Source organism: Narcine bancroftii, chromosome 5, assembly GCF_036971445.1.
Source record: "Narcine bancroftii isolate sNarBan1 chromosome 5, sNarBan1.hap1, whole genome shotgun sequence".
Classification (NCBI taxonomy): Eukaryota; Metazoa; Chordata; class Chondrichthyes; order Torpediniformes; family Narcinidae; genus Narcine; species Narcine bancroftii.
The window spans coordinates 170,080,541-170,093,671 of record NC_091473.1 but is presented as its reverse complement, the minus strand read 5'-3'; the positions used below and the strand labels follow the sequence as shown (position 1 = coordinate 170,093,671).

Genomic DNA, 13,131 nt, shown 5'->3' with positions numbered 1-13,131 from the left:
CCACCAGCAACCAAACCACATCCACTGTACTCCACGAGCACCCTCAGTCCTACTTGTGCGGCTTGCTAAAACACCCAAGAAAATGCTGCCTCACAAAAGATGCAGTTTGCGCCAATTGTGGGAAGAAAGGACACTATGCTAAAGTGTGTAAATCTGGGTCGCCCTCTAAACCCAGTCATGCTGCGTGCTGACTTTCGAGGCCACCACCTTGGATGTTGCCATCTCCTCAACCCGGCAGCACCACGTCTGGACATTGGGGTCCATCAGCTTGGATGCTGCCATCTTCCCAATTCAGTAGTGCTGCCTGGGGGCCATGGTGGGGCCGCCATCTTTGAATTGAACGTCCAAACATTCCACCGTATATATGGGGGCCGACAGCAACCCAACACTGGCCTCCATTGTGCTAGACTAGGGGAGCCCTCACCAACTTGCCAGATCAATGATGGACATTGGGATAAACAGTCATGTGACGAGCTGTCTGTTCAACAGTGGGAGCACAGAGAGCTTTATCCACCCCAACATGATGCAGTGCTACTCCCTCGCAGTAAGGGCAGTAAACCACAAAGTCCCAAATGGCAGATGTCCGCAGCTAAGGTACAGTGACTCTGACTGTACGGGGCACAGACTGCAACTTCAAACTCCTCGTGATGCTGCAGCTTTCCGCTGCCGAACTGCTGGGGCTGGTCTTTCAATGCCACCTTAAGAGTGTCACGATGGAGTACGATAGGCCCCACACCCCCCTCACTGTTTGTAACCAGCAGTTTTTAAACCTTTAATTGCACTCTGCCCATAGAACCCCCCGCCCCGACTTCTCCTCCCATCATTCCCAGCAAGCAACCTGCAAATTGCCCACCTTGCCAACCTGCAGCCTTTCAACCTTCAAGGTCACCCTTGACTAAACCTATTGCCACCAAAAGAAGGTGTCAGGGCCTTTATTAGGTCAGAGGTACAGCGGCTTCTGAATGAGGGGAATCATTGAAGCCAGCACTCGCCCCTGGAGAGCCCAAGTAGTGGTAGTAAAGAATAGGTTGAAACACAGAATGGTCATTGACTACAGTCAGACCATTAATAGGAATACGCAGCTGAAACCATACCCTCTCCCCCACATATCCAACATGGTAAGTCAAATAGCTCAATATTGGGTATTCTCTATTATTGATTTAAAGTTGGCATATCACCAGCTCCCTATCTGCCCAGAGGAACACCAATATACTGCCTTTGAGGTAGATTTCCTGAGGGTTCCCTTTGGAGTCACCAATGGGGTCTTGGTCTTCCAGTGGGAGATGGACAGCATGATAGACCAGTATGGGCTGCAAGCCAAATTCCCATATCTGGACAAACATTTGTGGCCATGTCATGCAGGATAATGATGCCAATCTCCAAAAATTTCTCCAGGCTGCCAAACTCCTTAACCTTGCATACAATAAGAATCAGTGTGTGTTTCACCCATCTCACCTTGCCATCCTTGGTTGCATTGTAGAGAACGGAGTCATTAGCCCCAATCCCAACTACATGTGCCCTCTTTTGGAACTCCCTTTTCCCTACAGTCTCAATGCTCTGAAAAGATGCCTGGGTTTTTTTCTTACTATGCCCATTGGGTCTCCAATTATGTGATCAAGGCCCGTCCCCTTGTCAAATCCATCTCTTTACCCCTTTCGTCAGAGGCCTTTGTGGGCTTCAGCCAATTCAAGGCGGACATTGCCAAGGACGCAATGCATGCAGTGGATAAATCCACCCCGTTCCGACTTAGCTCTGGCCACCACCCTTAAATGGCCTAAGAAATTCAATGAACCTCCAGATGCTCTATCCTGCAGAACATGTACCAGCTTACAAATAGACCAGTTACAGGCCCTCCACAATATCCTCTGCCATCCTGGGGTCTTGAGATTCTTTTTTTTTCTTTGGCTTGGCTTCGCGGACGAAGATTTATGGAGGGGGTAAAAAGTCCACGTCAGCTGCAGGCTCGTTTGTGGCTGACAAGTCCGATGCGGGACAGGCAGACACGATTGCAGCGGTTGCAGGGGAAAATTGGTTGGTTGGGGTTGGGTGTTGGGTTTTTCCTCCTTTGCCTTTTGTCAGTGAGGTGGGCTCTGCGGTCTTCTTCAAAGGAGGTTGCTGCCCGCCAAACTGTGAGGCGCCAAGATGCACGGTTTGAGGCGTTATCAGCCCACTGGCGGTGGTCAATGTGGCAGGCACCAAGAGATTTCTTTAGGCAGTCCTTGTATCTTTTCTTTGGTGCACCTCTGTCACGGTGGCCAGTGGAGAGCTCGCCATATAACACGATCTTTGGAAGGCGATGGTCCTCCATTCTGGAGACGTGACCCATCCAGCGCAGCTGGATCTTCAGCAGCGTGGACTCGATGCTGTCGACCTCTGCCATCTCGAGTACTTCGACGTTAGGGATGTAAGCGCTCCAATGGATGTTGAGGATGGAGCGGAGACAACGCTGGTGGAAGCGTTCTAGGAGCCGTAGGTGGTGCCGGTAGAGGACCCATGATTCGGAGCCGAACAGGAGTGTGGGTATGACAATGGCTCGGTATACGCTTATCTTTGTGAGGTTTTTCAGTTGGTTGTTTTTCCAAACTCTTTTGTGTAGTCTTCCAAAGGCGCTATTTGCCTTGGCGAGTCTGTTGTCTATCTCATTGTCGATCCTTGCATCTGATGAAATGGTGCAGCCGAGATAGGTAAACTGGTTGACCGTTTTGAGTTTTGTGTGCCCGATGGAGATGTGGGGGGGCTGGTGATCATGGTGGGGAGCTGGCTGATGGAGGACCTCAGTTTTCTTCAGGCTGACTTCCAGGCCAAACATTTTGGCAGTTTCCGCAAAGCAGGACGTCAAGCGCTGAAGAGCTGGCTCTGAATGGGCAACTAAAGCGGCATCGTCTGCAAAGAGTAGTTCACGGACAAGTTTCTCTTGTGTCTTGGTGTGAGCTTGCAGGCGCCTCAGATTGAAGAGACTGCCATCCGTGCGGTACCGGATGTAAACAGCGTATTCATTGTTGGGGTCTTTCATGGCTTGGTACAGCATCATGCTGAAGAAGATTGAAAAGAGGGTTGGTGCGAGAACACAGCCTTGCTTCATGCCATTGTTAATGGAGAAGGGTTCAGAGAGCTCATTGCTGTATCTGACCCGACCTTGTTGGTTTTCGTGCAGTTGGATAATCATGTTGAGGAACTTTGGGGGACATCCGATGCGCTCTAGTATTTGCCAAAGCCCTTTCCTGCTCACGGTGTTGAAGGCTTTGGTGAGGTCAACAAAGGTGATGTAGAGTCCTTTGTTTTGTTCTCTGCACTTTTCTTGGAGCTGTCTGAGGGCAAAGACCATGTCAGTAGTTCCTCTGTTTGCGCGAAAGCCGCACTGTGATTCTGGGAGAATATTCTCGGCGACACTAGGTATTATTCTATTTAGTAGAATCCTAGCGAAGATTTTGCCTGCAATGGAGAGCAACGTGATTCCCCTGTAGTTTGAGCAGTCTGATTTCTCGCCTTTGTTTTTGTACAGGGTGATGATGGTGGCATCACGAAGATCCTGAGGCAGTTTACCTTGGTCCCAACAAAGCTTGAAAAACTCATGCAGTTTGGCATGCAGAGTTTTGCCGCCAGCCTTCCAGACTTCTGGGGGGATTCCATCCATACCTGCTGCTTTGCCACTTTTCAGTTGTTCGATTGCCTTATATGTCTCATCCAGGGTGGGAACCTCATCCAGCTCTAGCCTTAGGGGCTGTTGAGGGAGCTGGAGCAGGGCGGAATCTTGGACTGAGCGGTTGGCACTGAAAGGAGATTGGAAGTGTTCTGACCATCGGTTGAGGATGGAGATCTTGTCGCTGAGGAGGACTTTGCCGTCTGAGCTGCGCAGCGGGCTTAGGACTTGGGGTGAGGGGCCGTACACAGCCTTTAGAGCCTCGTAGAAACCCCTGAAGTCGCCAATGTCCGCGCTGAGCTGGGTTCGTTTGGCGAGGCTAGTCCACCACTCATTTTGGATCTCCCGGAGTTTGCGCTGAAGATGGCTGCATGCGTGACGGAAGGCTTGTTTCTTCTCTGGACAGGACGGCTTTGTAAGGTGAGCCTGGTGGGCAGCTCGCTTCTTTGCCAGCAGCTCCTGGATTTCCTGGCTGCGGCCCCGGCCCCGGTCCGGGCGAAGGGTAGACGGCGGCGGCTCCGAAACGGGCAGGAGCAAGGGGGAGACGGCGGCCCCAGTCCGGGCACAGGGAGAGCAGCAGCGGCCCCGGCCCCGGTCCGGGCGAAGGGTAGACGGCGGCGGCCTCGATCCGGGCAGGAGCAAGGGGGAGGCGGCGGCCCCGGCCTCTCGAGATTCTACCACTTTATCAAAGCCCGCAACTTACCTTACTCCATTGAGGAAATCAGGACCATGACTAGAAATAGCTAGGTCTGTGTAGAGTGCAAACCACGCTTCTGTCAACCAGACAGAGTGCACCTGATAAAGGCCATCTGACCCCTTGAACACCTGAGCATCAATTTCAATGGGCCCCTCCCCTCCTCTGACCGCAACGTGTACTTCCTCAACATCATTGACAAGTACTCATGTTTCCCGTTCGCCATCCCTTTCCTGAACATGACCACTGCCACAGTTATCAAAGCAAATGAGGGTCCTCTTTTATGAGCGACAAGCTGTGTCAGTACCTGCTGTCATTGCCACGAGCAGGACCACCAGCTATGACCCACGAGGAAACGAACAGGTGGAAATGCAGAACACTACCATCTGGAAGGCCATCCTCCTAGCCCTGAGGTCTAGAGCCCCTCCAGTCTCCCACTGGCATGATGTCCTCCCCTATGTGCTCCACTCGATCAGATCACTCTTGTGTACCGCCACCAATGCCACTTCACATGAGAGGAGGTTTTCCTTCCCCAGGAAGTCTGCTTCAGGGACAATGCTGTCATCCTGGTTGACATCCCCAGGGCTGGTCCGACTCCAGAAGCATGTGAGGAGCCATAAGTCTGATCCACTGGTCAAAAGTGTCAATCTCCTCCATGCCAATCCCCAATATGCCTACGTGGCATACCCCAATGGGTGTGAGGACATGGTCTCCATTCAGAAACTGGTGCCTTCAGGAGTCCCTGAGACCTTTGCCGACCATCCCGCACCACCCCCCCATCTTCAATTATCCACGATGCACCAGTGCCATGACATGTTACCCCTGCCCCATGTCGGATCTGGCACTACACATACATCAAGCCATCACCAAATGCAACATACAGGAGTCTCAAATCAACCAAGACTCAACACCTTCACTGCAGTCAGCACTACGACAATCGCAATGGCAGGCCAGACCACCATTAAGAGTAAATTTGTAAGAACTCTTAATTCATTTCACCCTGCAGGACTCTTTTTAAAAACAATGGGAGAATGTTGTAAACCACTCTATTTGGATGTGCTAGGACATATCCCTTGCTGTCTGTGCCTGAGGCTTCTCCCATTAACCCCTGAATAAAGGTGACTGTGCCATAGCCCCCTCCTCAGTCAGGACAGTCAACCAACGTGGACGGACATCCATTATGTTGTGAATAAAAGCCTATCAGTCTCTCCTCAACTTCTAGTCTTTGAAGTTACTGATGATGCATCAGTGTTTTAAGTCCTTGATGCTGTCAGCCTATTTATCTGTAGACCAGCTATGTGAGCTGGCATTTCCTCCAGTCCTCAGTTGTTGTCTTTTCCATTGCTCTTTTCACCTGGTGCTGCTGAACTCATCTTTAATCCACTCTATCGGATTGAAGTCCATTAATCTCATCTTTATAAATAAGCTTTCAGGATTTAAGAAATTGGGTCTATGAAGTATGAGAAAGATTTAAAGGCCACAAAGCACATAACTTTCAAATTTATGTAAAAATGGCATGTTAATTCTATTTGAATGAACAGTATTTACTCAAAATAATTTTATCTTTAACAACATAAGAGAAGATTCTTCCCATTTGTCAGTTGAGAAATATTTGCCACAAAGTTCAGGGGTCTGGCATCAGTCATTGAAGTGTTGAAGAAGCCATCTTTGTGCAGTTTGAAATACAATGTTTATTTTATAGCATCATTCAGTGATTACAATTTGAGAATTGTGTTAACATGGGTCATGTTCTCATGTGTGAAGGTTTGCACACAGACTGTATCATTCTGCTAGCCACAGCAAAGACAATGGTGAGCACCATCAACCTGAATTCATGCACTATGGAATTATTTTCAGTTCTCAAGGGGTGGTACCACAAAATCTTAGTATTGTTAGACTTTTGTAATCATCACATTCTCTGAATTTCTACATGCAAGCAAACAGGTGGCTATTGCTTGTTTTGCAATTGAAAAAGATGTATTAATAATCAAATGTTAACATCAAAGCTAGTTCTGGAATTTTAATGAAGTTGTCTATGGCTTTCATCCAGAAAAGAAGATCTGATATCAGGCCATTTATCCCCAGTTATGGTCCACCTGCAGTTCCTGGGCCAAAAAAACGTATTACTACTATGTGAGCAATTCTGTGCCTGAACTGATGGCTATGAGCTTTAAATTAAGTAACAGTCTTCCCTCGAAGAAAGAAAACCTGCCACTTTTCCCCATTTTGATCTTCATTCATGACTAGACTCATAACCATGAATTTGGTACTGAATGCACTTAAAAATGCTGGAGACCTGACCCCTTTGTCAAGATGGTGGCACTGACGCCTCTCCTGGCAGAATTAATTAGTATTTATCTTTTAAATTTTTTTTTTAAAGTCTAACTGGTTTTAAAAATTTCTTAGAGGTGAAGATGGCTAAAAATATTTTGGCTCCAACTGAAGTTACTTTGTTGGAAGAATCAGGGCCTACTTTGAAGACTCAGCCTCCGATCTTGGTTCCTCTCCAGCCTCGACTGATGAAGGCTCCACAAGTAAGGATTCAGGCTCCAGCGCCACCTTCTCAGGGAGCTGGAGAAGATGGCATTGGAGCACGGAAGAAAACTATGGAGATGATAGTAGAAACAACTCACATGCGCGGAGTTCCACGCATGTGCGCCACAGAAGCGATAGAGTCGGAGTCTGTGCAATGGTTGCAGGTCAAACGAGGGTTTAACAAAAAGCCCACTTACAATTTCAGCCCTTGGCAACTTCAACGGAGGAGGAAGAAGAAGAACCTGGAGTAGAAGAAGAAACTTTTTCGCCACAGACACAAGGAGAGGAACCAGAAGAAGAAGGAGGAGATCAATATATTCAAGGAAAAATTGGTGCATATTATGTTACTCCAAAATCTCTTAATTCACAGACTTTTGATAAGATTTTTGAAAAAATTGATTTAATTAATCAGAAAATGGATGCAAATTTAGCTGCAGTGAAAGCTGATATTATTAATCAGTTGGGAGCTATTAAAGAAGAAATGACTGTAATGAAGACGTGTAATAAAACTGTTGATAAAATTGAAGTTCAAAAATTTGAAGAAGACTTCCAGGAATGTCATATGGCGGTGGAAGAATGTAAAGATACAGTTAATAAGATAGAAGAATCTTTTATGGTAGTTCAGAAGAAAGATTTATTGCAAAAAGTTGATATATTGGAAAATCAAAGTAGAAGAAATAATGTGAAAATTGTTGGTTTGCCTGAAGATTTTGAAGGCAATAACTCAGTGAAATTTTTTTCAAAATTGGCTGCCTGAAATTTTGGGACCAGGGTATTTTGCAAATGGTTTGAAGCTCGATAGAGCACATAGAGCTCTAAGGAAAAAACCATATCCGGGACAACCGCCACACTCTATCTTGATTAAATGTTTACGTTATCAAGATAGGGAAATAATTTTAAGAATGGCACTTCAAAAGGCTGGAGATTAACAAAGTCCTTTAGTGATTCCAAATAATAAGAGTATTTTTCTATGCGGATTTGAGTTATGAAATTGTCAAAAGAAGAAAATAATTTTACCCAGCAATATCAGTTTTTTGTGGATTAAGGGATATAAATGTGTAATACTTAAAGTTTTTTATGAACAATTTTTTGTTAATGAGTCTGAAGCTTTGAAATTTGCCAGTTTGTTACCTCACATTAAGAAAAAAGGAAGGCAATCTTGTATCTGTGGACATCTGGTGACTCTGTGGGGGGTGGGGGGGGGGGGACTCTGTTTTGCTTCTCCCTTTCTGACTATAAGTATGACTGTAAGAGGTACTTAGGCAATTCCTGCCGGCAGCAAATCTATCTGCCTTGCAGCAGGCAAAATGAAATTTTGTGTAATGCTGTTTTATTACTATGAAAATAAATTGAATCTTGATCTTGTCAAGGTAAGGGTTCTTCATATTGGCCTTGCAAGCCACTCAGCTGTTCCAAATCATTATATTTTACAACAATGAAAATAGAAGTAATGTTGCAATTTGGCAAAAAATGCAACACAGGACTGCTGGACTGCAAAGCAGTTAGGAAAAAGTGCTAGCAGAGAAGTATCAAAAACTACCTTCAGCCAAAAGTGTTGAACAAATGATCAATCCTGGTTTCCACTAAAACTTTCCTCCCTTACTGAAGTAAATATTATGCTCGTTTGATTCATTCCACATCACATCTGTTGTTTGAAGCTCTGTATACAGTACTGCAAAGGTTGGGATACTCAATCATAATTGCTGTGGTGTTGGAGACTTGAGCAGTGAAATAATGATCATAACCATGTTGAAGCACTGCATCTACTGTACGTGATGTGATGTTATTTCGATGTCCCATACAAATAGCTGGACAAATCCAGCTGGACTGCTCCATTCAGTCTCTCAGAAGTAAAATGATGAAAGTTGTTTTCAACAATGCTGTCAAGCAAATTTTGCCAAAAAACTGTTTAGCAGTGCTCAGGTTTGGTTTTGCAATGTCATTCGCCTCCAGACTTCAATATAAAGGTGGTGCAAAGATAGGCAAAAGTGTTGAATACCAGAGCTGAGGTGAGAGTGGCCTAAACCCCAAAAAAATGTTGTCTGAATGTGGCATCCAGGGGAATTAACAAAAGTAAAGCAATTTGGGAGTCAAGGGTAAAGCTATCACTGGCTGAAGTCTTTCCCAATCTGAGGAGGTCAGCTGGAGTCAATCATTTCAGTTCTAGAGCAGAAATTTGTTGAGGAATGTCCTGGGCCTCACTAACTTCATCAATGATGTTCACATGATGATGGTTGCAAAATATTGAATTAAGTTTGCAACTCCTCAGAAAACGAAGCAGTCTATCTTACTTGCAGCATGAGCTGGGCAAAATTCAAGCATAGACTAGTAAAAGCCACACATTTGTACCCCACAAGTGCCACATAGTAATCATGTTTCCAAATTTGACTTCCTGGACTGAACAATCAGTTCATTTGCATCAGTAAATCCATTATCATCAACATCATGGAGAATCTTGGAATTACAGTCTTAAAATGGATCAACCTCGTTAGCACTATGACTCCAAGAGGTGAGAGGCTGCAAATCCTTCAGCAAATTCCTCATTTTCAGACTCCCCAGAGCTGTTCCGCTATGGACAAGACATTATTTGGATAAATGCAAGCACTGAAAGAACTACACCATTCCTTCTACACCAGCTGTCCTTCTGAATGGCAATCTATTTCAAAAGCCTAAACATTCATCACTTACACTAAAGAGGAAAAGTTTATGAATCATTTTTTTGAGATGCTCTACTTTGACATCGTCTTTTTGCATGAGCTTCTATTAATTAAGTCTAATTATGGCAGTGTGGAAAAGAAGAATTAATATAATGGAAGATTTCAGATTAATCCATCAATAGTTATTGAACTTTGTTTTTTGTTTCTGTTTTATTATAGATATTGCAAATAAAGTTCTTCTGGCTCTTTTCACATGTGAGATGTTAGTGAAAATGTACAGCCTGGGTCTGCAGTCTTACTTTGTATCCCTCTTCAATCGCTTTGATTGCTTTGTGGTATGTGGTGGAATAGTTGAAACCATCTTGGTTGAACTTGAAGTTATGTCTCCCTTGGGAATTTCAGTGTTTAGATGTGTTCGGCTTCTAAGAATTTTCAAAGTTACAAGGTAAGGCCTGCAATATTAATTCCTGATATGTATGACTTTATGTACATACTTTATGTATGAGTTATACTTCAGGTTAAAAGTGATATTTTAAATTTTTGTGTTTAACACTCTTGCCAAATGAAATGTGTTTACATTAACATCAGTATTTGTAGAATAGACAGAACTGTTTGTTATTTTTCTCTGATTGTTAATGGAAAAGTGAGTAATCAAGAAGTTCTCTTCACAAACCAAGACATAGCAGAAGCTCAGCAAATTCTCACATTTTCAGCTCAGACACCTTGGCATTGAAACAATAGTGTTTAGATGTCAAGGTAACTCTTTATTTTACAAATAATTTCACAGAAAATATATTACAGTGAAAACTTTTTAAAACACTATATTTTGTAGATAGACATATCATCATTATTGAGCCATTTCATTTTTTATTATGGAACCTTTACATTGCCAATATCCTCTTGTATATTGTATGCAGTTGTTGGTTCCTTCAAAGTTCTTTTGTGAGGTCACACCTTGCTTTAAATGGGTCTCCTCGTGGATATTTCTGGACTTTGTGGAGTATCAGCAACTTAAAGATGTTCCTCTTGCTGATAGTCCATTAGGTTTTGGGCAAAAGTAATGTAGCAGCATTAATATCTCTTGGGCATTGTCCGTGGAGTACAGAGTTATGTTACAGAATTGATTTGAATGAAATGGACAGTTGATAACACTTGTCTTTCAACACTTTCTGTGCAAACCTGCCATGCACTTAAAGTGGGTAAAGATTTCTTCCCCTCTTGGAGCCTCGAAGATTGTTTACTGAGGCGCGGAGGTTATTGGGAGGGCAGTGGGGGCATCCTTTTCTCATCACCATCCAGCTATATTCTGTGAGATATTTTCCAAATACCATTGATTATCTGGTTAGGGAAGAGCTCAATCAAAGATCAATCCATTGATCTTTCCCCACAACACCCCTCCCCCTAGGGCTCACGAGGCCACCATTGATTTATGGTTGACTGGTTTCTTCAGGAATCTCTGAACTCTTCTTTAAAGATTGAATATTTATTCTTCTCATTATTGGAGCAGACTCACCACAGCAAGTATTCCGGCCCACAATTTCTTTCTGTTGTCATTCTGCCTTCTACAAATTCCCAAAAGTATCTACCTCTTGTCTTTTTCAGCTGCCCTTCCTATCCCAAAGCTTACCAGGTTTATCAATCAGGCAAGAAACCGAGTCACAAAATAAAGTGGGTATGTAAATAAATTTAGCAGAGCCAAGGCATCCCTAAGATTTCTAGGGTGCTTTCCACAATCATGCTCTCAGTTCGTTCCCTGCATCTGATAAATGTCAGGACCTTTATTCCTGTTCTATAGTGCATTCAGATGTTGTCTGAATTAGAGGGTCTGAGCAATTTGGAGAGGTCAGACAAACTTGCATTGTTGTCCCTGGAGCTTTGGAAGCTGAGGGGAGACTTGCTAGAAGTTTATAAAATTGTGATAGTCATTGATAGGGTCTACAATCAGAATCCTTTTCCCAAGGAGAAAATGTTAAATATAATAGAACATGTTTAAACTGAATGGGTCGTTTAAAGGAAATGTATGGGGCAAGATTTTTTGTCCAGTGTTGTGGATGCCTGAAATGGGCTGCCGGGATTATTAGTGGAAGGAGACACAATAGTTGCATTTTAGAGGCTTCTAGATAGACACATGAATACATGAAGAATAGAGGGATATGTATCATGTGTAAGCAGTATGGTTTTAATTTAATTTGATCATCACATTTGGCGCATGTGGGCCAAAGGGCCTTTTCCGGTGCAGTACTGTTTTAATTCTTCTCGTCTGAAAGTGCCAATAATCAAATCAGAGGTTAATTTTTTTTTGAGATGATTTAATGTGTTTTCAAGTTTTTTGTAATAAATCTGGTCATCAGAGTTATTCAGAAATAGAAAAAAATGAAGTAAGAATATGGTAGAAGAATAACTCATGGAACCCTTAATCTTTGTTTTTGCTCCATATTTCAGTAAGCTCACGGTAGGTTTTTTACTGTAAATTCTGAACAAATCCAAGATTACATACATACAGACAATTTTAAAACAGATCTTATTTGAAAGACTGAAGAAATACTGAAGATCTCTGGAGAATGTTATGCATATTCACAAGTAGGTGCTAATTGAAATGACATCATAAAATGAATGACCATTGTTTGGAACTGGAGACAGGCTGGCGACAAGTACCTTTCTGAAAGGTCATTCCTAGGTTTTGTTTATCTAACAACAGCTTGAGCAGAAGAAAGAACTCCTGTTGTTTACTGAAGAAGGTGGGGCCAGAGAGAGAGAGGGAGAGAGAGGAGATTAACAAACTCTCAGTCAGCTAGTGTGTGTGACACTGAAAAGCAGCTGAACAGTGCAAGCCAGGAAAAGCTGGTTGAAACTGATGAAAAGTTCCAAAGCAGTGGATAGTTGGAAGTGCTATCTGTCTGATGTTTCTCTTGGAATAAGAAGAACAGAAGGAGCTCTGTCATAATCTGAAAGAAAGAGGTTACCATCTGGAAAACCCTGATGGGGCAAGTTTCATCAGCGAGACATTGAGGTGACTAATGGTGGTACCTCAGTTGTGGAAATCCTGGAACAACAAATCTCTCTCTGCAAATCCTACAAGAACCTTCCTGAGCGGTAAACATTCACCTTTCAAGCACCAAAGCCTGGTGCTTTATACATGTTGAATTCTGTGCACAGTATAAGAATTGCCTGCATCCAGAGAACTTGGAAGAAGGAGAAGTGAAATTGAACTGCGAACCAAAGAACTTTTCTTATATTTACACACACATTACCACGTACGCTTAGAATTAGAAGGGGGTTAATTGGGGTTAGTTAAGTATAGAGTTAAGTTAAAATTTGATTCTTTTTACATGTTTAAAGTGAATTAAAAATAACTTTTGTTTTAAAAACCACTTGTCTTGGTGTATGTCTATTGCTGCTGGGTTTTTGGGGTCCAGTGGGCTCGTAACAATATTAACTTAATGTTTATATGGAAAAACATATTTAGGTCCCCCATAAACAATAATACTTTTCAGTCTTTCCTTGTTTAAAAAAGTATTATGCTTTTCTCTATTTTCTGCCAAAATTATGACCATAATTTCTACAGAAAATCAATTTTTCTGTCCTCACCCATTCATTTAACCTTT

At 43.3% G+C, this 13,131-nt stretch overlaps 1 protein-coding gene across 14 annotated transcripts in view; it reads left to right on the top strand.

The window, feature by feature from the left end:
* Positions 1-13,131, top strand: part of LOC138764176 (voltage-dependent L-type calcium channel subunit alpha-1D-like) — a 427,400-nt gene that overhangs the window by 200,119 nt on the left and 214,150 nt on the right. For all 14 annotated transcript variants that reach the window (XM_069939715.1, XM_069939725.1, XM_069939713.1 and 11 more), the window contains one exon: positions 9,746-9,971. In XM_069939715.1, coding sequence (XP_069795816.1) covers positions 9,746-9,971 — 226 coding nt within the window. The remainder of the gene's footprint in view (positions 1-9,745; positions 9,972-13,131) is intronic.